General features: G+C 33.9%; 1 protein-coding gene across 2 annotated transcripts in view; it reads left to right on the top strand.

Moving 5' to 3' along the window:
* Positions 1-26,174, top strand: part of USP25 (ubiquitin specific peptidase 25) — a 140,952-nt gene that overhangs the window by 27,280 nt on the left and 87,498 nt on the right. For both annotated transcript variants that reach the window (XM_029214127.1, XM_029214128.1), the window contains exons 4-6: positions 7,970-8,093; positions 17,914-18,076; positions 25,981-26,067. In XM_029214127.1, the coding sequence (XP_029069960.1) occupies positions 7,970-8,093; positions 17,914-18,076; positions 25,981-26,067 (374 nt within the window). The remainder of the gene's footprint in view (positions 1-7,969; positions 8,094-17,913; positions 18,077-25,980; positions 26,068-26,174) is intronic.

Here is a 26,174-nt window from a genome sequence, read left to right as displayed (position 1 = left end):
ATTAGGAGAGCATATATTTGTGAACTTTAATATTGAAGGAGTAATTACATTTTCAATTGTTGGCCTTCTCAGTGTATTTTTACCTTTCATTTTTGAGAGAAAAAAGGAAACATTTCCAGGAAAGCTTGTACTCTGCATAGTAAGGAATTAAGAAGTATTGCTTTGGTAACATTCCATACTGTAATATAACACTCTGTTGAATTCTGGGAAAAGACCCAAACCATTTTGTAGTACTGTTAGCAAAAATTTGAGGCACCTTTTAAAATTACTTACATCTCCTGTCTAGATTGGATATTGTGAATTTTCAAATGAGTGCCTCCTACCTCTCGCTTAAATGAGAAATAAAATTACTGTGTTAGGAGTTTTGAAGTTAAAAATGCAAAGGGAACTAGGAAACAATACAAGATATAGAGATATCATAGGTGTATTTAATAATCAGAGAAGAGATTGTGTGAAGTCTTTGTGTCATGGCAAACTCTGTCATAGACATGACCATATAAGGCTTTTGCCCAATTTGAAATCAAATAATAATATTCTTTCTTTCATGATCATTAAATTCTTTTGAACTTTTTTAAAACGGGAAAAAAATGGTATATACCCGCCAGAACGAGATGTGCTACAATTGAGCAATCAAAGTATGGATCAAAAGATAAGAGGGATTTGGGTAGGTAATTTTAACACAGAAAATAATGCCGCATATTGGCTTAAGTTTTAGAGAAACTAGTATAACACATTGGAGTGAGTGTTAAGTGGTAGACTCTTCACAAATTTAGAATCACTGTATTTTTTTTTTTTAAGACACACTATTTTTTTTTTTTATCCTCCAAAAGAACTTGAATTATTTGGTAAGGATTGCATAGAAAGTGAGAAAAATGTTGAAGTTCTGTCCTAGAACTCTAATCTTGGTCATATTGCTTGGCTAGCCTAAAAGTGATTTAAAGCACAAATGATAAATAGATCCCAGTCTAGTGCTCTCACCCCTGCTGAGGGCAAATCACTTATGTTAAACAGTTTAGGATTTTATTAATTGAATACTGATATTTTTCCCACTCACCAAATTTGTTAAACAAGCATCTGCAGATAGAAAAAAAAAATTAGTGGAATGGAAGTTAAATCTCTTTCTGTAGAGATTTCTAATGCATAAAACTATTTTGATGATTCACCAAAAGTCAATGTTAAGCTTAAAAATGAGATGCTACAATGGTATGAAAATTACTTGTAACTGATTGGATGCATTTAGACTTACATTCTATATTAGACATACACTGTAGAGTTACTTGTATAACTTTATGAATTTTCTTTAACTTTAGGACAGAATGATAGCCATGGGCCTTTGCACTTTTTGTTGACTAATATAGAATGTTAACTTTTAATTTTTTTCCAAGTTGGAAAACACAGTAAAACAGATGACAAAAATCAAGAGTGGCTCCTTTATTATTACTTTCCTTACTTAGTAATGCTGCCATTATAAATTTAGCAGCTATTATTAAAAACAGAGCAAGACCATTTAGAGCTGAGCTGTTCAATACAGTTGCCAATAGTTACATGTGGAGACTTAACTTTAAACATAAAATTAAGTAATACTGAAACTCAGTTTTTTCCATTGCCATAGATACATTTAAAATGGTCAATAGTAGTCATATGTGACTAGTGGCTACCTTATTGGACAGTACGGATAATAGTACATTTCCATCATCACAGAAAGTTCTATTGGACGTCACTGTTTTGGAGAATGTGAATTTAGCAATGAGAGGATTGGAAAAGTAGGAACATCTTAAGAGAACTGACTGACGGCAGGGGAGAATGGGAGAGTGGGATGAGCAACACAATTTACATTGCTTTTGTCTTCTTGATTTTAAATATTCTTTTAACGTGATACTTTATTATGCTACTTGTCCTTTTACTAGAAAAAATTTTGGATTAGGTATATATTCTCAAGTATTCTAACTAGTGCCACTGTGGAGATGACTCATTAATTTTTATTTCTATTCCATAGTCTAGATATTAACCTTTATTTGCTTAACAAATATTTATTGATTGTCTAATATGTGTCAGGCTTTTAGGCCATTAAAAAATCAAAAAGTGTCTCCGTTTACATAGGGGGAAGACAGACAGTAAACAATAAATAAGTATTGTCAGATAATAGTAAGTTCATGAAGAACAATAGAGCAGGGTAGAGGGACAGAGGCCGGCAGGGATGAGGTTGTAGTTCAGACATGGGGTATGCTATTTTAGATGGAAGGTTGGTTGGGAAATGTCTCATTTATACAGAGACCTGAGGAAGTGAAGGTGTGAACCTCAAGGATGTCTTAGGGAGGTGTGTCCCAGGCTGGGGTCTTGAGGTAGGAGTATGTTTTTGGCTCAGGAGGTGAATGGTGAGGACAACAACCGTGGTTGAAGCAGAGTGAGAGTGAGAATGGTATTTTTCTCATTTCCAGTCGGCTGACCATCTCTTTCTTCATATTTGCGTTTTACTCTTAAGGGTATCCCTGTCCTTTTGGTGGGCCAGAGATTTTTTCTGCTCTGGTACCTACTCTTATTACAACTCTTCTCAAACTCTTGTTCAGCACTTTTAACTCCTCTAACTCCCAAAACAGTTATTTCTACTCATATCACTCCCCTGCCTAGAAATCTTTGCTGGTGGTAAATATAAGCTTGGCTTATTAAAAATAAAAACGTGTTTCCCCTAGGTTTAGCCTTATGTAGGTAAGGAAAATAATGAAAGAACTATTTTTTTCTAAAATAAAAATCTTTGCATATATTCAATTGATTATGGGCTAAATTGGCTCTTGTGAACTAACTTGGAAGCCTCATGTCATTTTATATACCATTTTCATGAGAAAAAATGAGTGATAAACAATTCATACATTTGAAGTCTAATTTATTGTTAAGTTGATGACTTTCTGTGTTTTGGAGTTAGCAGAGAAATGTTTGGTAGTTGGTGTGTAAGCTTTTGGAGAGTGGAAGATTTATTGGGGTGGATGTTATGTTTTGGTATATATATTTCTGACTTTACAGGAAAAAATGTTTTATTTTGGTCTGTCTTGAAATGTTGTAGATTACTGTTCATAGGCTTTTGTAACGTGATTTTCTGCAGTGTTATTCAGCTGACACTAACACACTTGTGCCCTTGAATTCTGTTCACACTAATGCTACTACTAATACTGGAGGAAGGATTGGTTCAAACAAAGTTTGGTGTTTTACCAAGGTCCTCCCTTGGCATTGACAGAAAAATATTCATAGTACTTTGGTATTTGGATGGAATTTTTACAAAGGCTAAGTTTTTATAGTTGACTTTTGCCAATTAGAAATTGTTTACTGCTAAGCTTATTCTCTGTTACTTTTTGAATAAACACATAAGAAAATCACAGAGGGCTATTTTTCATTGTGAAATTGATAGTTTATTACATATTTTACAGAAATCATTCTATTAAACTCCAGAAAAATAAATTTAGGATTAACCATTCTATTAAAATAAAGTTTTATTTTCTTAATATCTGTTCTTAAAATCATATGTATTTGGTATGTGAGTAGATTATAATAATTCAAGATTTCTGTATTGTTCTAAAATGACCTACGGAAAGAAGAAGCTTTATGAAGTAATGGGAACATCATGGAGAAAATTATTGTAATTATAGTGAAACTACAAATAATAAATAAACCTTCTCCATCACTTAAAGGAACAAGTCCCAGCTTTTCAGTTAAGAACTGATAGTCTGTGGTCAGCTAACCTTTCTAGCGCTAAAGACTATAATTGCTTGTTTCTTCCTCTGCTCATACTTATAATACTTCTGACACCAGATATGTGAGTTTTTTCCCCCCACACACGACCAATTCTCCAACACCAGCTGGGTGTTCTACAATTCTGATACCATCTACCTGGAGTTAGCATCAAACCCCACAGGCTAAATGCTCAGTCCCATAAGATTGCCCCTACCTTAGACACCAATCACAAGTAGTGGGTCCCCAGGTTACCCACATTCTGTCTGACTTGGCTACAACAAATTGGGGTTCTCAAGACCCCCTCAAGTTTGATCATTTGCTATAATGGCTCATAACTCAGGGAAACACTTACTTTTACTGGTTTATTATATAATAAAGGCTATGATAAAGTATGTACAGCCAGATGGAGAGGTATATAGAGCAAGGTCTGGAAGGGTCCCAAGCCAGGAGTTTCTGTTATGTGGAGTTGGGGTGCACCACCCTCCTAACATGTGGATATGTTCACCAACCTGGAAGCTCCCCAAACCTTGTATTTTAGGGATTTTTATGGAGGTTTCATCAGGTAGGCCTGATTGATTATTAACTTAATCTCCAGTCCTTATGTCTCCCTGGAGGATGGGAGGTAGGGCTCAAAGTTCCAAGCTTCTCATCATGGCTTAGTCTTTCTGATGACCAGTGGCCCATCCTGAAGCTATCTAGGAACCCCCCGAGTCAACTCCTTAGAGCAAAATATGTTCTTGTCAAGCTAGGATATGCCAAGTGATATAGGAACTCTCTGTCAGGAACTGTGTCAGAGACCAAATATTAGAACAAAAGATGCTCCTAGTGTCTTATCTTGCTCTTTGAATGGATTGTTTATCCATGCATGATTTAATAACACAGCGCATTGGTAATTTGGAAAAGGTTTTCTTCCAAATGTTGGAAGAAAGTCTACATTATAAAACAAATAGAAATTGTTAATATCACTCGATTTCGCCAGAAAAGCCTTTTAAGTATTGGGAAGATGTCAAGCTCATAGTGGTAGAAACAAGTTTTCTGAAGTTTCAGTTTTTGCTTGAAAATTCCATGCTAATCATTGGCAACAAATACTCTTCATTTGTTCTTCAAGTGACAGGCTCACTTTATTTTTCAGAAAATGTCTGCCAAATACTGATGTCTGAATAATCATAGTTTGTAGTTTGTCACTTGTTCTTTCAAGTAAAAATAGTGCTCCATGAAAAAAAAATCAGTTCAGCTTGCAACTCAAGCAGTGTTCTAGTGTTTTTCTTTACCAACAGAATACTTTGGATATACAGCAGAAGTACTATGCATACTTTCTATTTTGTCACATAGAATTAAAAGAACATGTAAAACAATGTTTGAGATTTAATGAAATTAGTTTCCTCATTTTATCAAGAATTTAAGAGAGACTGGCTTTTTTTTTTTTTTTGAATAATGGGTGTGCATAGTTGTAATATAATTAACTTGATGCTACTGCCTTGATTTGTGCTAAGATGCTGTGGTTTTATGCACTGTTGTTTTGCATAATCACTGCAAATGTGGCCCCAGTAGGAAAGGCAAATAACATCTTAGTATTATTATGAGAGTATTTTTTATTTAAGGAACCCCTTCCTTCATAGGGTCATTGGGGATCCCAAGGATCCATGGATTACACTTGGATACTGCTAGTATGGAGGAAAGACCACTGGACTTAATAATTTGAAGACTTAAAGTTGAAGCCTGTGTATCATTCTTTATTCTTATACTATTAGACTTCATTTCCTGCAACTTCATTATCTCATTTATGAAATAGGGTTAAAAGCATCTTGCCTAGTTTTTTGCTTTTGTGTTGCTTGAGTTACGATTGCTAAATTGTGAAAAGTTCTAAGTATAACTTGTTGCCATTTCTAGGTGAGTTCTGCTCTAGCCAGTTTGGTTTACTTGTCAGTCATGAAACAGTAAACACTCTAGATAGTTCCAAAGAAGAAATTTAATACAGGGAACTAGGTTCTTTAAAAAATCAGTGAAAGCAATGGAGGAAGGATCTCTAGCTCAGCTTTCTGAAATGACTCCTAGATTCTTGCAGGACTGGCCAGCCAGGGAAGCCATTCCGTCTGCCACAGTCAGGAAGATAGTGAATCAGGAGACTGCCTTTGGGACTACAGGGTTCAAGAGCGTACATAGCTCTATAGCTACTGCCCAGGGAACAAGCAGCCCGGATTAGGTAACTGCCACTGAGCTGTGCCTGGGCATTGGAGTGCAGAGTCTGGTTACCACTTCTACTCTATCTCTTGACATACCTGAAGCTGTAAATTGGATACTGGATTGCTACTGTGGAACAGCCCACATTTCTTCAGTCATGCTGGAGAAAAACAGCCAAAAGCAGCAGGATAGTGGCTTCCCCCCTCAGGTCTGCCTTCCAAATCTCATGCTGTTGCATCCGATTGGTGGAACCTAAATTTTATCCAGAACCATAACTGCAGGTGAATCAGGAAAATAGGTTTTAATCTTTTCAGCTTCTGTAGTTGTAGAAGGCACACAAGGAGGATGAGAGATTGGAGTCTGAGGGCTAATTGATCGTGTCCCCAAAACTGCTTCTTTGTGATTTTCAGGTTATTTTCTTTACTTCCATTATTCTCTCTTTACTCACCCAAGTTCTAGTCATTATTTAATGATCATGATAGTTCTCATTTTTATGAGGCCACTTCATGCCTCTCCAGTCCTAGCTTCTTTATCAATATTTCAGCTGGACTGAATGACTACACCCAGGTGATATCCATCTACAGCTGTGGTTTGGTGGACTCGGAATTTGTAAACCAGAATTAGGAAACCTTTGGCCTGCTGACGTACGTATGCATGCTCCATCATTTCACTTGCTCTATAACTCTGTTCCACATTTTACTTGACTGAGTTTTTTGGACCTTATTTACTACATTTTTGTGAGGTTTTGTTATACTCTCTAAGAACATTAAAAAAATCTTCCGTGGCCAACTGTTGTTTTTAATATTCTCATAAGCTGCTGTTCGGAGAAAAAAGTGTATATAACAATAGAAGTAGACTTTTGAAACTATCAATATACTTTATTTTTTATTAAGTGCAAAATATTTTTTTTCTAGTAGTTATATATAACCCTGTATAGCCGGATGGTAAAATGAAGACACTTTATCTCCCATCCCCAACCCTTTTGTTTGTTTCTCTCTTATAATATTCTAAGATTACAAAGAAAAAAATTAATTTTAACATGTCTCGAATACAAATAAACAAAGTGATTATAAAACTTGTCCAGGATACCAACCAGCATAATCCCAACTATGCAAAGATAAGGTAGTAACAGCTATACTTCTTTCTCTTTCTCATCCCATTATTTTGTAATATCCTACTTAGTAACATGTTATGGTCTATCATTGTTTAAATGATAATAGGAGTATAATTGACATCTTTTGAGGTAAGGAAATAAATCGATGTATATTGGGAAATTGGATTAAAAATCAGTTTTTTTGAATGTGGTAATAGTTGTAGACTTTATTCTTTGGAAGAAGAACACTTACAGCATCTAGACTACTTTATTTTATTCTAACAAAAGAAAACCTGTCATTTACTTGCATATTTTTCTTTTTTGTGAAATGAAAACTTTTTTTTAATTAAAAGGAGTGCATAGAACATTAAATAGAAAGTGAAGGATCCTTATACTTCCTTCTCCCCATAACCCTCCTCATCAAAATTAACCACTGTTAACAGCTTCATACATTCATCCAGACTTTAAAAGTGTATATAAACAGATATATATGGTCAATTAGTTTCTGAAACATAGCTTTTGAGAGCTCATTTAATTATTATACTTTAATAAATGTCTAGGTAGTATAGCCGACTGTAATGTTTGTGTATTTGGGTTGACTTCAGAAAGCATAAATATAAATGTTTAATTATGTTGGCTTCAGTTTTTGTTGTTAAAGAACCTGTTTTTAGCAGTCTTTCTGCTTATTAGCTTTTAATCAGAGACTTCATAGTAAATATTGAGATTCCTCTGTAATGAAAAATATTTATACTCTTAATTGCTTTAGGTATATTTTATAGAGAAGAACATTAAATTTCAAAGTATAACCAATTTAAAAAGTGTTTGCATTCTCTTCAGAGAGGCTCTTATACAGAATTAAGTTGGTGCTGACTTTGATTGGAAAGGGTATATTGGGTATAAAATCTCCATTATAAGAATTACCTTTCATTTTGTTTGACTTTTAATTTTGAGAAAGATAGTTTTGCTTTTCAGATGTGATTGATCTCACTGGAGATGATAAAGATGATCTTCAGAGAGCAATTGCCTTGAGTTTGGCGGAATCAAACAGGGCATTCAGGGAGACTGGAATAACTGATGAGGAGCAAGCCATTAGCAGGTAAAAATATAATTTGTATAAAGTAGATATAAATACTATTTATAATAGAAATAATAATTGACTTTAATTTGAAGAGGCACAAAGATATACTTTGCAATTCTAAATAAACTATTAATAAACTTAGTATTGTTTTTATATTTTATGTAACCCAGATTTTCTTATTCTAGATCCAATTGCATTTGAAACTTAGATTGTTTTTAGGATTTTGGAGTGGCATTGTGGGGCATTAAATTTAGGTATATATTTTAATATTTCTTTGATTTTTTTCTTTCTTCCCCTAATTCCTTTTGGATACATTGTCCAATTCAATTTATAGTCATTTATGGCCAGGGTCAACAAACTTTTTTCTGTAACGTGCCAGTGGTAAATATTTTAGGCTTTGTCAGCCATCTGGTTTCTGTTGCAGTTGCTCAACTCAAGTGTTGTAGTGTAAAAGCAGCCATCGATAATGCATAATTTAATGAGTGTGGCTGTGTTCCAGTAAATCTCGATTTACAAAAACAGAGGGCCAGCTGGATTTGGCCCATGGGCCATAGTTTGCCAACTTCTGATCTATAATATGATAGTATATTTATAGGTTTTTTTTTTTTTTTTTAAGAAATAAGATGCCAAGATGTGTGATGGAATGTTTTTTTTTTTTTTTGTGGTACGCGGGCCTCTCACTGTTGTGGCCTCTCCCGTTGCGGGGCACAGGCTCCGGACGCGCAGGCTCAGCGGCCATGGCTCACGGGCCCAGCCGCTCTGCGGCATGTGGGATCTTCGCAGACCGGGGCACGAATCTGCGTCCCCTGCATCGGCAGGCAGACTCTCAACCACTGCGCCACCAGGGAAGCCCTGGAATGCATATTTTGATTTAATTACCAAAACTTTTTAGTTTGAAAAAATTTGATCCACCAAAGGATTAAATAAGTTTGATTTAAAAAATAAAACTTTAAATTATAACTAAACATAATCTTCTAAACAACTCTTTGGACCCAATGGTAAGTTTATCTTACTGAAGAAGAAATTTGTCTTTTAAGAGGTTAAATGATTTTCCAAAGGTACACAGCTAAGATGGGTCTTATGACTCCAATGTTCTTTTCCCCTGTTAACAGAGTTGTTTGGTAGCAGAATGTACCAGCTTTCTTAGATAATTTCCCTTGGCACAATATTAATAGTACATTTCTTTCTGAGTAATCTGAGATTACCGTAGGAGATGCCTCAAAATGCTATGTTTAGCAAAGGCACATAATTTTTTGTAGTAATACTTTTTAATGTCTTTGTTACTTTGGAAACTGCTTTGTATAATAAAATATCAAGATGGCAAGCCTTAATTAAAATTCATTATCCTCTTTAGTTGTGGCTAATATCATTTAATACCAGTAATTTTAAATGAAAACCAAAAGTACATGTGCTAGTTTTAGACATTTTATTTAGGCTTATTTTTTGAAGGATTTGGAGAAATTATAAAGTTAGATTTTGTCTTATAAAAATGAATTGGAATGAAATATTTGTCTTGAATAATTATAAAATTTGAAAATACTTAAGCTTTATGAGGAATATTTTAAACATGAAATACAGCAGTTGCAATTCATATTTAAGGGGAATGATAATCTAGTATGTGAAAAAGATTATAAAATAGAATATATACTATGATACAAATATTTTTAAATGTATATATATTGTTATATATATTAATTTATATTAGTACATAAATAGAAAAAAGTCTGGAGGATTATATACCAAGTAGTGTCAGTAGTTTTGTATCCTGTGTTTTCTAATTAAAATAACATAATTAGATAGTCAGTAAAAATAAATAAATAAAAGTTAAGAAATTTAGATTATTCCTAATCTCTATTACAATATATGTTATATATTCTTTCAGATACTAATTTTTGTCCAAATGGAAAAAAAACTCTTTAAGTTAATGCCCTTTTTTTCCCTTGATCTTTTAATTTTAGTATACTCTTAAAATAGTAAATACTTTGCAAGTATTTTTATTGTAGATAGCATTGCAGAGAATTGGTATAGTGTAATATAACAAAATTTTATGTAAAATTATACTCAGAAGTAAAAAATAATAATTTACTGTTGCAAAATGTAATATTTTCCTTGATATGCATAGATTTTATAATATATAGTTAACAAAAAAAGTTAACTGCAACATTCAGTAAATAAGCACATTTATAAATCATATTGTATTAGAAATAAGGGAATATGAGAATTCTAGTTAAGCATTTGACAAATGTAACATTGCAGTGAGTTTTATTAAGGCTTAGACTCTAAATTCAAAAGGGAAAATGGTGAATTTTTTAAGGAAAACATTTATATATTATGCTTAAAAGTAAATTTATTTTTTCATTACCTAGTAAGTTCAGATGACAAAATCTTGCCAAGTAAAATCCTAGAATCATTTGACTATGGTTGTATTTCAGTTTACATACTTTAATATGAATTCAAACATTTGGAATACTGCATTATTGTGTACAACTAGATGAGATAAAACCTTTTTACATCTTACAGTCTTGTGTTCAGGCACCCATAAATTTCATGGTAAAATTTCTTAAGTCAAACATTTTACAAGTGTACTGCTTAATATAATTACTTCTTAATGTCAGGATTGGATGCATTTATTATAATTATCTTAGTTATCAGTGCACAGACAGGGAACAAGTAGAGTATGGATAGTAGAAATTTGTTAATAAACTGCATTGTGGCTAGTTTGTGTCTAGCATATTTGTTGTGAAAATGGCTTGCCTCATGAGATGACTTTGAATAAGTTGGGTAGAAGGTAGGGCTAGGTTCTAGTTAAAATTGTTACAAAGAGCACACCTCCAACAGTTTCAGGAAACATGGTAGATTAAAACAGATATTCTAGTGGAAACAACCAGAATGTGTTGTTTCTGTTGGATGTAAAATATTTTAAGATCTCTTGAAAGTATTATAGAATTGTTAAGATAGTAAGGGCTATAATCAGACTAAATCAAAGTGAAAGGTGGAACCCAAAGAAGGAAGTTCGGAATGCTGAAAGTCACTTTTTGACATGATGACATTTGCTTGTGTGTATAAATTTGAATTTCAGTTTTGATATCCTTGTTGAATGTGGGAAAAAGAAGTTAAAGGCCATTGTCTATATTAGGTGGGAAGTTTTAATAAGAAATCATTCCCCTCGTAAAGTTATGTCAGTGGATGACATATTCACAAATAAGGGTAAATCAGAACTATCCCCCCCTCTGAAACCCCTATAATACTACAAAGACAGTTGCCTTAGCTATGAGGAGTGTTGTTGGAGGGGATGAGATTTGCTCCTGAGAAGTTGTACCATGGTTGTACAGCTGAAATTTGTGTCACTTTAATGATTCAATAAATCTCTACTTGAAAAAGTACTGTGAAAATATCTTCTAGAAATGAAAATAAGAATTACTAAATTAAAAAAAAAGGAAAAGAAAAAACAGAACACAGGTTTAATAGCAGATTAGAAATAGCTGAAGAATGTATTAGTAGACTAAACTATATGAGAAGAAATTACCCAGTGTGTAACAGATAGCTAAAAAGTTAAATAATATGGAGAAAGGTTGAATGACACGGAGAATAAAATGAGTAGGTCTAACATACATTAATTGGTGTTACAGAAGAAGAGGAGGGAGTGAGTCAGAGGCAAAATTTAAAGTGATAATCACAGAACTTTTTAGAAGTGAAGAGATAACTTGTAATTTCATGAGCCAACAAACCCCAATCAGAAAAATGAAAAGAAACTCACACATAAATTCATTACAGTGACACTCCAGAATACTTAAGACTGGGAAAATCTTAAAATTACTCAGAGGAAAAAGGTAGAATTATCCTAAAAATAGTACCAGTGAAAGTGACAAATGACACAAATTTACATAGCAGTTAGACACATGAAAATAAGTTCGACAAGTTAAAAGTGGACAAGTTGCCATGTTGGGTATGATGATAGATTATAGCAGTGGTGGTAATCTTTGTGGTGCAAGTTTGATGAGTCACCTCATTGGAGAACAGCCACCACTGTATATCCAACACAATGGCTAAAATTAAAAAGACTGACAATATCAAATGTTGGCAAGCATGTAGAGCTATTGGAAGTGTCATATATTGTTCATAAGAATGTATAATGGTACAGCCACTTTGGAAAACTGGATATTTCTAGTGTATTTCAACATATATTATGCTAGGACTTAGCATAGTCCACGTTTCCACTTCTAGGTATAGATCCTTGAGAAAGAAGCACATAGTACCTTTATTGATAATAACTAAAAACTGTAAACAACCAAATATCTGTAAGAGCAGAATAGTTAACAGTGGTTGTATATTCACACCGTGGAATACTAAGCAATGTAATGGAAAACATTTTCCTGGTAATTTAAAAAATGTGGAGGAATCCACAAAGTTAACATGTTGAGTGAAAGAAACTTGACACAAAAGAGTAACTGCTGTGTGATTCCATTTATGTGATGTTTAAGGACAAGCAGAACTAGTTTATTGTGGTAGAAGTCAGATTGGTGATTATCTGAGAATTAGAGAGACACTATTGATTGGGAAAGGGCATGACAGAATTTTGGGGAATAATAGAAATTTTCTATATTTTGGTCTGGGTGGTGGTTACATGCGGGGTGGTATTCATTGGTAAAAATTTCACTGAACTATACATTTAAGGTTTGTGTTTCTTATTATATGTAAATCACCTCAATAAAATACTCTTACCAAGAAAAGATGTATTTAGCCGTGTTGGTTGATAATCAGTATACAAAAGGTTATGTTTTTATGTATAAGAAAGAATGATAAGGAGAAAATTTTAAAAGCTACCATTTATAACACATAAAACTATTAAAGACCAGGAAGAAATCTAGTAAGTGTGCAAGAACTTCTAAGAAGAAAATTATTAAATATCACTGAGACATATTGATAAATATGGAAGTAATTGGAAATGTATTCTGTTTCACAAATTGGAAGACTGAATACTGTAAAACTGGTCAGTTCTCCTTAAATTAACTTATGGGTTTAGTGTGATCACAATCAAAATACCAATAGATTTTTTTTTAAGGAACTGTAGAAGATGAATACTCCCTTCGTCCCTTCCTTCCTCCCTCCTTCCCTCCCTCCCTCCCTTCCTTCCTTCCTCCTTCTCTTCCTTCCTTCCTTCCTTCCACTTTCTTTTTTCTTTTCTTTTTGGTTGATCTGTATAGCTTAAATGATATGCATGTTTTCCAGTGAGTATGTTGCTTGCTTGAAATAGACTTAGATGATCCAAAGTGGAATATTTTCTATAATGCAGTTTAAATAACAATACAAAAGAAAACAAGCAAAAAAAAAAGCCCTCAAAATCAGTACAATAAAATTCTACTAGGAACATGAACACTTACCATAAGTAAGTGCTTTAAAGATTCATTCAATATAGTGTGTAGAAGGAAAAGAGCCAGCAAAACATTTTGTCATCTTTTTATATTGTTGAATGCCATGGTCATGACTAGTGTTGAGAAGATAAGGTGATTGTAGTTGGGGTTGGTATTTGTGGCTTTTGGGCTTGCCTTTTTCAGTATGCTACATTTTGTTCTAAGCTATTTCTGAGCTCTGAGATTTGCAGTGTTATTTTTTTATTCTCTCTCTCTACTTGCAGCCTTAATATCTGAAATGTAGCTATTGGCATACTTTACACTTTAAAGCCTGGGTAGAGTCATTGGCTTTACTTTGTTTGGTGAGGCCAGGGAAGGAACCCTTATGAGGACTTGCCTTTATATAAAGCTTATATTAATATGCCAGGACTGGACTATAGCAAAGGACAAGGGCTTGGGAATGGAGGGCTCATATTTGGGCTAGAGGTTGGGCTTTTGCCAAAAAAAAAAAGAGATAGCAACATCTAATATTTTAATCTTCCATCTACTTCAAACACTTGTTTAGCCCCTGTCTTTTTTTTTGGTTTTTTTTTTGGTTTTTTTTTTGTGGTACGCGGGCCCCTCACTGTTGTGGCCTCTCCCATTGCGGAGCACAGGCTCCGGACGTGCAGGCTCAGCGGCCATGGCACATGGGCCCAGCTGCTCCGCGGCATGTGGGATCTTCCCGGACCGGGGCACGAACCCGTGTCCCCTGCATCGGCAGGCGGACTCTCAACCACTGCGCCACCAGGGAAGCCCTAGCCCCTGTTTTTTGTTTTTGTTTTTTTTAAATCATGTACGCTCTAGGGATGAAACAAATCCGTTTCTATCCTTTGGTTGCTGGTGGGAGAGACTGGTTGATTAATAATTTTGTGCAGTGTAATAAATGTATTTATAAAGTCTTTTAGGATCCAGGAGGAAGTGGTAGGAGGAAATCTGACTGGAGCCATGTTGTAAGTCCTTGGTGATTAAAAAACTAAATGTGTTATAAGCTCTAAGTGAAGATCACAAAGTCATGGCATTCTTTCATCTACTATTTTTAGTACCATAATTCTACCATATTACCATATGTTTAAGGAATATTATAATAAATCTACTTCTTTAAAACTCATGCTTTTATTATAATGAATGATGATCTCTACCATATGACTGAATTGAGTTATATGAATATTTAATTATATACATTTAAGTATGTATACCCACCCACCAAAAATAAATGTGGTTTAGAAATGGATACTTTAAAAAATTTTTATATCTTTAGGTCACTTTGAGAAACAGTGAACATGTATGTCTTAAGCTCTACTCAGTTATTACAGTTTGTATGTAATTTTACCTCTGTAAAAAGTTTTATGGGAATGCTGGAGAGATGGTATCTTCAGTTTATATCCTTGACTTTCTTTCCCTCCTCTTGTAACAAAAAGTGCAGGTAAGCTCCTTGGTCCTAGAAAGTACATTTGAGGCCATACATTCTCCCAAAAGTAGGCAAGGGAACTAAAAAGCTTATATTATCTTATCACATTAATGTTTTCATACAACGTGAAAATCGAGAGATGTATTTTCTTGGTGGGAGGGGGCTGAAGAGGAGGGTGCCTGAACTGACTGTATCGAACCATTAAAAAAATACTTTCTGGTTTTTAGTTTTTAGTAACCTTAACTAGATCTGGAATTAGAAGAATGTCATTATCTCAGGGGAGTCTAGATTGTAGATTTGGGCTGGGTTGTTGACACTTGTGGGGAACAGGAGACCTAGTTTTACTCAATATGGTCTTGAGGCTGAGTTTCATTTTGTTATTAACTTCATGTGACTTATTTTTATTTTTTCAATTTTTAATATTTATTTTTTTTAACCTTTATTGGAGTACATGTGACTTACTTTTAGACTTTAATTTTTGTAGACGGCACATTTTATAGAAATCAGGTCTTCTCAAGTTTTCCATGACTGTTGTCTGTGTGACCCGTTTCCTGGTCATTATGATACAAATGATCTGGTGTGTTGGCATTGAAAAGGGTTATTTCTAATTAGTATTTTATTATAATTAGAAGTTTAAAAATATGTAATGGTAGAGGATCATCCACCTCGAAGATTTAGGAATGAGTGTAGTTCTCCTTGTTCTCCTTCACTTTTGATCAGTTTATGCTTTTGGAATATACTGTAGAATCCTCTTTTTTAATGGTTATTGTACATGCCCACTGGTGCTAATCAATTGCTTTATGCCTCTTCTGTCCCTTATATATGACCGCTGGTGCTAATTCTTCTTTCCTGTTTGTGTTATTGTTGCTACTTCACCCAGAACCCATTGCTTGTTTTTTAGTTCATTCATTTCTAATTACCAATGTAGAATTAAGGTTCCTTTATTTATACTTCTGGATATACATATGTTACAAAAGGAGCAAACTTTTCAAATGAAAACATTCCCACTTATAAAAGTCAATAAATAATTAAATATACCTTGTTATATAAAATAGACTTTGGTGTTGTATTTACCTTTGTATACCATGTGTTAACTTTTCTCTTTTGAAGTAGTCGCCTTGTACAAATTTAATTTTTCCAGTTGATTATCCTTATTCTTGTATTACATTATGTTGAATTGTACAACTTGAACAGTAGGAATTCTCTCAAGTTGGCTCTTTGACTTACCTCCCCCTTATTTTCTTTAAAACTTATTTCTGATAAGAGTGGGATGTTCTAGATAAATGCTGATTTTCTTATGCCCCAATTCATCTAACTAAATACCTTCCAAGGAGTTCTACTACCTTTTAGTGGTCAGTAGTTTAGGAGAAAAAGCTTGTATGGGCTGAGGTTGCATGGAGAGTTGATATTTGGGCAGAGTACTGCTGCTAATGTTGGACCACTCTTAAAAGTGTATACTGTTTATTTTTAAATATGTGAGTTTACTTTGATCTTTACACTGTAATGTATCATGTTGTTTTATTTTTTAATTAATTAATTAATTTATGGCTGCGTCGGGTGTTTGTTGCTACACACAGGCTTTCTCTAGTTGTGGCGAGCAGGGACCTTTGTTGCGGTTTGCGGGCTTCTCATTGTGGTTGGTTTCTCTTGTTGTGGAGCACGGGCTCTAGGCGTGTGGGCTTCAGTAGTTGTGGCATACGGGCTCAGTAGTTGTGGCTCGCGGGCTTAGTTGCTCTGTGGCATGTGGGATCTTCCCAGACCAGGGCTTGAACCCGTGTCCCCTGCATTGGCAGGCGGATTCTTAACCACTGTGCCACCAGGGAAGTCCCTATCATGTTTTCTGCTTTCTTTTTTTCAGTATGTGGTTTTACTGATTCCCAAAGAAGACTCTATCCTACATTCATATAAGTTATTTTAAGTAATACTAGTTTGGAATCTAATACATTGTATCTAATGTCATGTTGTAAGGTTAGAGACAAAAGAATAATTTACTTTTTCTGCATAATTAAGATAGCTATATTATTTTGACATTAATCTGATAGAGCAAAATCTTTAGGAGGAAAATAGTGTAGCATGAATGAGATCTTCTCAAGAAGCCAAAAAAGTTGAAAAAACTTATTCTTGCTGAGGTTTTGTAGTGAATACAAAATGCGTTAAGATATTTAGCTATTATTTATGCTTATTTAGAATAGTAAGTAACACATGTCTTGAGCAGGCAAAAATGCATGGTTAGTTTATATGTGAGGATTAGGGTTTTCCAGCATGTTGTTACATGTTTAAGAGTAAGAAGAACACCATTAAGCAAAGTAGCATTACTCTTAGCCGTGTTTAGATATTTTAGATATATTTTTAGATATTGTGTAAGTGCATTTATTTTGAAGAGGTTAATCTTTTATTATTCTGAAATGTAGATATTTATTTCAGTAGATTTCTCCCTAGGCAAACTTTTGGGTAAAGAAGTGAACACATAAATATTCTCTCCCTTTATTTAGCTCTTGTAGAATCATGGATCTCTAGAACTGAAAGGAACCCTAGAATTTACTTTACCCTTTTTATAATAGAAAAGGAAATTAATGGTCAGAGGAATAAAAGTACACTTTTTTTCATTTTTTAGTTTTCTTGATTCAAAGTAATTCTTATAAAAATAGTCATTATGTTATATTGTAAATATGTATTTCAATACAGTGACTTTTCAGAAAACTTATCTAGGTACTGTATCCCTGGTACTAAGCCTCTAATTTGTTGAAATATAATTTAATATATTTCCTATTACATAATGCTGTCTTTTTGTGTTTGAAGTTTCCTTTTTCTGAGAAAAATAGGCTGCATGCCTCTTGATGTGTTGGCATTGCCACGGCTATGTTCTTAAAACTAGCCTCCGCTTGAGTAAATTTAGTTTTAAATATTACTTCCCCAGATGGATTGTCTAGAGCTTAATCTATTAAAATCCTTAGTTTATAGTATGCTATTTTCTAGGGTACAGCACTAAATTAATACTGTACTTTTTTTCCCCATCATCTTCTTCCCATTGTTTAAGAGTTCTTGAAGCCAGCATAGCAGAAAATAAAGCATGTTTGAAGAGGACACCTACTGAAGTTTGGAGAGATTCTCGAAACCCTTATGATAGAAAAAGGCAGGACAAAGCTCCTGTTGGACTAAAGAATGTTGGCAATACTTGCTGGTTTAGTGCTGTTATTCAGGTAAGAGTCTTTATGCAGATCTTATTCGGTGGGCCTGACAGCAATGGAAAGTGGGTTGGGGTTGTGTTTCTTTTAAGCTGTATACTTTATATATAACTGCAGATCAGGTTTTAGTATGCCTTTCTGTCTACTAACCTAGTTTGGGGATTGCAGTATTCCCCACCCCACTTTGTTCCTCGCTCCCAGTATGGAGTTTTAATGATAGAACACTACCTAATGCCTTATTCAGAATTAATTTTTCCTCCTTCCCATTTGTTGGGAATTGTCAGAGTGGAAAGAAAATATTTTTGTATATAAATCCCTGCAAATTTAGGGAAGGATGTAATCAAGGTATGAAACCAAAACTTTTTTTTTTGAGTCAGATCAGAATTATTTATATATAATGGAAAATATCATTCAAGAATTATAGTCATTTAAATACTATTTTTATGTAAGAGAGCATTTTATTTGAGGAGGGAACAGATTGAGAAATAATTCTCAATACATATGTGAGAATGACGTAAAGAATAAATGTTGATAAATAAAGAATAACATATTTTCTTTCTAACTTGGAAAGGCCTTAATGAAATGTTTCTTGAGCTCCTTATTCTAAAATGAAAAATGTTTGTATGCATAGATATCCATCATCTTCTCAGTTTGGACTAATTTTCTTTTTTTTTTTTTTTAACTTTTATGTGATATGACTTTTGACATAAATCTTTACCATTCTCAGACATTGATAATGTTATCTGTCAAACTGTAAAACGTTAAAGTCTCCTTAAATAAAACAATCTATGAATAACATGCTCTTAATTTTAATTGCCATTTAGGAAAATTAATATTTGTGTGCTTATTTTCCTAATACAGCTGAATTGTAGCTTGTTTATTATTTCTGATGAGTACTTTTTAAATCATTAGATGTCTTCTAATTTACATTCTTTTACATTCAAAATATCTATTCATTTTGTACTTTTCCAAAACTGTATACTGCGTAAACTTTCATATGATATTAATGCAACTCACAGGTTATTAAGTTCATTTCTACAAGGTTGTTAATTGTGTTCTCGAGGCAATTAACCTGTAGTTTTAACTTTTTTTCTACTTCCGTGTTATAATTTCCAACTCTTTTCTGCCTTTCTGGCAAATAATATTATATAATTTGATTTCCTTTGGTTTTCTGGATTTATGCCTCACTTTTTAATAAACTGTGGTATATACTAGTTAATAATATGGTATGTTATTTGTTTTCCAGCCTATTAAAATGTTAAGGAATACCTGGATTAGCATAAATTTGTGATGATACTTTTGTTCTTGGCCTTGAGTATGCATTAATTGTTCACTTACATGCCAACAATATCTCAAACTTTATTTGCTATCTTAATCTCTTAGATCTTCTTAATAGGCTGTCTTGCTTTACTTGCACTGTTAGTAAGGGCTTTTTTGCATTTCATTGTTCAATCTAAATTTCATAATTTAGTCATCATTTTAAAATATGAAGCACAGTTTTAAGGCTCTGATCTGAGTGTTTATGAGTATGCTTTGCAGCCTGTATTTGGACAAGTAGATGCTACCTTTACACTGTTACAGCCAGTAAATGAGGCTCATTGATTAGCTGTTTCTCTTAGAAAACTATAAGAAGTAAGAAAGTGCTTCTAAAGAATCAATAGTTTAGTTAGAATAAACACCTAGGAGAAGTAACCGCTAACCTTGAAAAATTTGGATTATAATAAAGTAATAAGATACTGACTTGGGGATGTGGAAAAACATTAAGCTTCAGAGTTCAGAAAATTGTGGGTGGGAAGAAAAATTTATCTGGAGATAACTTCGTTTTGTTTTTGAATGTAATTTTAAAGTCTCTTAACCCATTTTAAGTACCTTTTACTTTTCTAGTAATTGAAATATTTTATTTTTTCATTTCTTGACATTTGCTTAATTTCACAGACATCTGAAATATAACAGTTTATCATCATAAATGGAACTTTTCACTTATGAAAGAAAATTTGGGTAGGAAATCTGTATTAGTGTTGGAAGTTTTTAAATTGTATTTTCCAAAGCAAGGTGGAACTTGTTCAGGCTGTGACATAAATGTACTGTGAAGTTTCAATTACAAACTTTTCTCAGGGATGGAATTTATTATACTTAGTTGGCAAGACTAGTATGAAACAACAGGGAATTCTTTTCTTTGTAAGTATTGCTACCAATTATAGTAGTTTACTGGGATTAGAAATCTCTAACTTCAGAGTAGGTAATGAGTGTAGGCTACAGAAGGTACAGCTTTGTTATATTTGTTCCTTTAGGTACTGAGACCTAAGTATTTTGGAAGAAAAGGGGAACAGAATATCAGAAAGAGACTGTAAGCAAGGAGAAGGTTGTACAGAGAATGGCTTCCATAATCTTTTGGATGCTAATAATATTAGCCTGACTGTCTTTAGATTGGGTATCAACCAGTTATCTAGTCAGGACTATTTTCATCCTGTTCAAAAGGAACTTTTATGTAGAAAGTACTAATTGGGGCTGCTTTTTCCACTAGGGTGTCAGTGAATTAGGTAGTTACTTATAGGAATATGTTCTCCTCTTTCTCTGGTTTGGGGTGTTAAGTTCAAGTAATCCATGTATTCTCATGATAAACCTTAGCACCATTCCTATTTGGATGCCTCTGAGATGCTCAGAAGTAAGGTGCTCATACTTCTCAGTTTGCCTAGTACAGTCCCAGTTTACTCACATTGTAGATCTATCAGCACCTATTAATTAGTCTTGAAGCCCTTTTTCATACTCAGAAGGGTTATGGGTTGGATGATAAAGTATATGGTCGCCTTATGCATAAATGATGAAACTCTAAGCTGACTAAAATACACGCATCCTGAGGGCAGAGAGCACATCATCTAGGTTACTGTTCTGTACCAGTGTATAGTAGAGTGTCTGACACGTTGGAGGAACCCTTTAAGTAATTACTGAGTTAGTAAATGAATGAACCATAAAGGAGCATATATTACTTATGGTGGAATTGAAGACTTAAGATGCTTCTACCACTCTAATGTATTAAAAGTATGGTATTGAAAAGGTGCTGCAAGTTTTCAAAACATTTCAGGATATCATTTAACGTGTTTTTCATAGCACTTGCTTTTGTCTCTAATTTTCATCAAAGAACATGAGTACATAGTTCAAAGAGAAAACCAAAAATCCCATAGCAATAATAGCCTTGTGAAAAATAACAGTCCTCTGCTCCAAACCACCCTGCCTGAGAAGCATAGTCCTGCTTCTTAAAGGCATCTACAACCAATTCGGTTTCTCTTGCTATCTTTGTTTTTATAAATGACATGCCTTTCTGCAGAGATAGATGAGGACTTAGCTCTTTCATTTCACCTACCTAGAATTGCCTTTCCTTTCATCTCCCAACATAGTTATATCACCAGTTGAAAATAGTCAGTGTTTACATTTTCTTTGACTTTGTAGACATTATAGTGGTTTACTAAGACTACCCCTCTGTAATTCTTTGTTTTCCTGGAGTTGTCAGTTGCCGCCTTTTCTTCTTTCTGTTTTCTGTATACTTATTTATCCTTAAAAATTTCCAGCTGCTTCAACCTCTCTTTTGAGGTATTATCCATAGTGTGTTTCATATACTCAAACATCTCAAACATGTTAACTCTTTTCTTTTCTTTTTTTTTTGGTGAGGGGAATCCTTTACAACATGAGATTTCTGTGCCTCAAATCCAGACTGGATCCTGATTTTTTTGTGGTTTAAGCATGGTTGCTAACTTTCCAAAAGCAGGTCTAGAGAAAGGGAATTGGGGAAGGGACAATTGGGGGGTCAGTTGGCAGGCTTTTACTTAACCCTATTTGTAGCCCTGAATCTCATCCTACCCTGAAACACACTATGACTGATTTTTATGAACCTGAGTCAGTTAAATTATATTCGAAGTTTAAATTTTCCTGTATTCCACAGGAAGAGAGAGTACTTGTCTGATGCTTCTCAGTCTGGGAAGGACATAGGGCTTAATTGCTCTGTATACAGACTTTCAGTTTTTAATCCTGCCAGTCTGTTTCTGTCTCACTTTGAAACTTATCTGATACCATTTCATTTTTTAAGAAATCCACCAAGGAGAATTTATGTTGCTTTTCCTTAGTATTTTTCATTATAGACAGTTTATGTCTCCCTTTGCTGTCTTATCATCACTCTTTGTTTTCCACAAATTATGTATTTAAACTCTCATCTTCCATTAGCTCTCTGAAATTAGCAAGAGTTTAACCAAACTCTACTTTAACAAATTTCAAAATTGACACATTAGCTTTGGACTGAATGAAAGGATACTTGTTTTCAATGTGTATGACTCACAAACACAATTTAGGCAGTAGTGACAATTACTCTTTCCCACCCCTTTTGAAGGCATGTGTTGACTAATACTACTATGCCTGGTTTATGGTATAGATTGGTACTTAAAATAAATTTCTGTGATTTGTTGTGATAATCCGTGGTCACAAATTCTACTTCGGGTAGTAACATATTAAGTTGTTTTCGGATATCTACCCGCTCATATTTTGCTGGAGTCCAAAACAAAACAAAAGAAAAATGAAATCAGCTTTTTGAAGGCATCATAAACCCTAAAGCAGTGAGGAATTTTGAGGCTACACTTTGAGAGAACAAGAATTTCAGAGAGTAAGCTTCACATTTTGGGCTGATTTTATCTTTGAGGCAATTTCAGAAGTGACTGCTGATTGGCTGGGGAGCTAAGCAAAGTTTCACACAGGCTTGGAGCCCTAGGAAACACCTCAGATTTTCAGTTAAATTCTAAAGGGCTACACCCTAGAATTAACTGAGAACTGAAAAATAGGCCAGGCTTTATAATTTGTGAATCCCAGCTTCAGATTTTCTCAGAATTGATTGGGTTAAGATGATCTAGGCTTGCAAGTAGTCCCAGTTTTGCTGCCTGCCAGAAGGAAACGTAAATTCTGTTAGAAGATACTATCATCTCGAACTTAGAATTTTCTCCAGTTTTTTTTTTTTTTGCGCTACGCGGGCCTCTCACTGTTGTGGCCTCCCCCGCTGCGGAGCACATGCTCCGGACGCGCAGGCTCAGCGGACACGGCTCACAGGCCCAGCCACTCCGCGGCATGTGGGGTCTTCCCGGACCGGGGCACGAACTCGCGTCCCCTGCATCGGCAGGTGCACTCTCAACCACTACGCCACCAGGGAAGCCCCTTTTCTCCAGTTTTTTACATACAGTGTCTAGCACTCAAATCAGTCATAATTAGTTATATCAGAAAATAAGACATGTCCAAAAATTAAGAGAAAATGATAATTAGAAATATACCTACAGGGAAACCTAAAAATCGAATTATTTGTTATGTAACTATTACTATGCTCAAGGAATTAGAAGCATGATTGAGAATTTTGATAGAAAACTAAAAACTATAAAAAGAACAAAATAGAATATTTTGTTCAAAACAAAATATTTCTAAAATAGAAAATTTAGAACTGAAAAATATGATAAATGAAGTTAAGATATCAGTGGAAGAGTTTAGCAGGATACAGACACACTGAAGAGAGAATTAGTCAACTGGACAGTTTGTGGAACATTTTCACACTAAATCCATGAGATACAGATGAGAGCATATAAGAGATATTTTGGACATGGTGTAAATTGTACTAACACAATTTATTTTTGGTTCCAGAGGGAAACTAAAAGGGAAATAGGATAAAAGCAATATTTGAAGAGATGACAAAGAATATTCCAAGCTTGATGAAAGAGATGAAGCCACAGATTAGGGAAGCAATAGGAACCAGGTAGTATGAACGTAAAGAATACTACACCAAGGCACATCATAGTAAAACAGAGAAACACTCTAGACAGAGAAAATACTAAAAGTAGCCAGATAGAAAAGGTGTATCGCCTCTGTGAAGGAGCAAAAATAAGACTAATGGTTGACTTCTCAACAGAAATGCTATCTTTAAAGTTCTGGGAAAAGTTAACTGGCTGTCTAGAATTCTATAACTAGCAAAAATCTTTAAAAAATGAAAAAGGCCCCCACAATTTTCAGTTTAGCAGAAGCTGAAATACTTTGTTACCAGGAGACCCACACCAAAGGAAATTCTAAAGGGTGTTCAGGAAGAAGAAAAAAGTTTTCCAGTGGGAGCTCAGAGCATAGAAGTGGGATTGAGATTCTCCAGATTTGTCAATATTCTCTTTCCTATTTAAATTCCTTTTAAGAACAGTCTGTACTTTGTCCCCCTTACTTTTATCCCATTTCTTCAGGACTCATTGCTGCTATTCTGCCATTCTACCATTCTACTGGAAAGGTGACTTCCCAATTGACAAGTCTAAAGATTATTTTCTTGCCCTTACCTTACTAGAATGTGGCAACCTTCAACCTTTACTAATCTTGTCCTTCATGAAATTTGCCAGTGATTCTTGGATGTACTCCAGAATCTTCTATGGTACTTTATATCTTTGTTGAGAGGTTCCTGACATAGGAATTTTTAAAGCTCTGCAGTTATTCTGATACACAACTATGTTTGAAAGCTTTTTCTACCCCTTTTTCTTCTGTGATCTCATACTCCACACTTCCTTTACTATTTTTATTTTGTCTTTCTTATAGCTCTTTTTCCTCTGGCTTTTAAATGCTGCTTCCTTAAGTTTCTGATTTTGGTCTGTTATTGTACTTATTATTTCTGACTTATAACATCTGCTCTCATTGTTTTAACTTGCAATAACAAGATAGTACAAGGGCAGAGACTTGATATATTTTATTCTCTGCTGCCTGTCTTCCTTGTGTCTGGCATGTAGTAGGTGCTCCATAAATATTTGTTAAATGAAAGAATAAATAAATGAATATGTTCATATTGTTTAATTAAAAAATACTTCAGATCACAGTTATCAGTTTTATGGTTTTACCTTTCATATTTACATCTTTAATCCACATCTATATCTATATATGACTATTTATATATAGTGGACCAGTTTTCCCAACACCCAGTACTAAACAAAATCTTGTTTTCTTATGGATTTGTGGTGCTATTTTTATTTTCTAGCAAGTTGGCTAACCCATCTTTTACTAAGATTTAATACATTATAACCTCCAGTGCAATGATTTTCAAACTTTATAAACTGTGACTCACAGAAAGGAATACGTTTTACTTTGTAAAACACTTTACACATACATATGTATGTAAAAATATCACCAATGAAAATTTTACAAATGATACTCTGGTGAATTGACTGTTTATGACATGTTCTGATATTTTCCATTATATTTTATTTCAGTTTTTTAAATTAATGTTTATCATGATGACATTAATGGGTTACAAGCTATAGCTTAAAAACATAGCTGCAGGAAGCTTTTTCATGAGCATCTTTCACATGCTTTCATTATGCTCTACATGTTCAATATTACTGTATTTTTGAGTAACACTGCTATTGTTATAATTAAATATCTGTCTCCTTTCTAGGTTGTGTGTCTCCTTGACCATTAGCGATAATACGTAATTTCTTTGTGTCTCTATCACCTAGCATCTGGCCCATAAATTTATTTGTACTATATTTTTGTAGAATTGATACCTCTAGAAAACTCATACTGAACATAACATGTCTAAAAAGTTCTCAACTTTGCATTTGTGTAGATTTTATTTTGCGGAAACTGCTTAGGCACATAGTAACATAAAGAAAGGAAACTTTTAATAATATATATTATGTTTTTTTGAGTTGTCCACGTATAATTTTCTCCTTTGCAGTACCGTAAATATTGTTAATGATCAAGAATAATATGTCAAAATAAAAGAAATGTGACTTTTTCTCAGGGAGAAAATAGGCCTTCTTGTGCTAGTGGGAAATATTCTGTATATAAAATAAATCTTTCAGGCCAGTCATATTTTTATAGTTCTGTTAATAGAATTTTCCCTTCTGTTATCTTAAATTGTTGTTCTTTTTCAGTCATTATTCAATCTTTTGGAATTTAGAAGACTAGTTCTGAATTACAAGCCTCCATCAAATGTTCAAGATTTACCCCGAAACCAAAAGGTAAAATTATGAAAAATTTTTAAGCAGCGTATATATGGTTTTCATATTCTTTTATCTGTGTTTGCTTTTGGGAAATTTGCCAAATCAAATCTGAAATAGTGTCAAAT

Source organism: Monodon monoceros, unplaced genomic scaffold (genome assembly GCF_005190385.1).
Source record: "Monodon monoceros isolate NGI ecotype Baffin Bay Population unplaced genomic scaffold, NGI_Narwhal_1 Super_Scaffold_11, whole genome shotgun sequence".
NCBI lineage: Eukaryota > Metazoa > Chordata > Mammalia > Artiodactyla > Monodontidae > Monodon > Monodon monoceros.
This window is presented reverse-complemented; position numbering and strand designations above follow the sequence as displayed.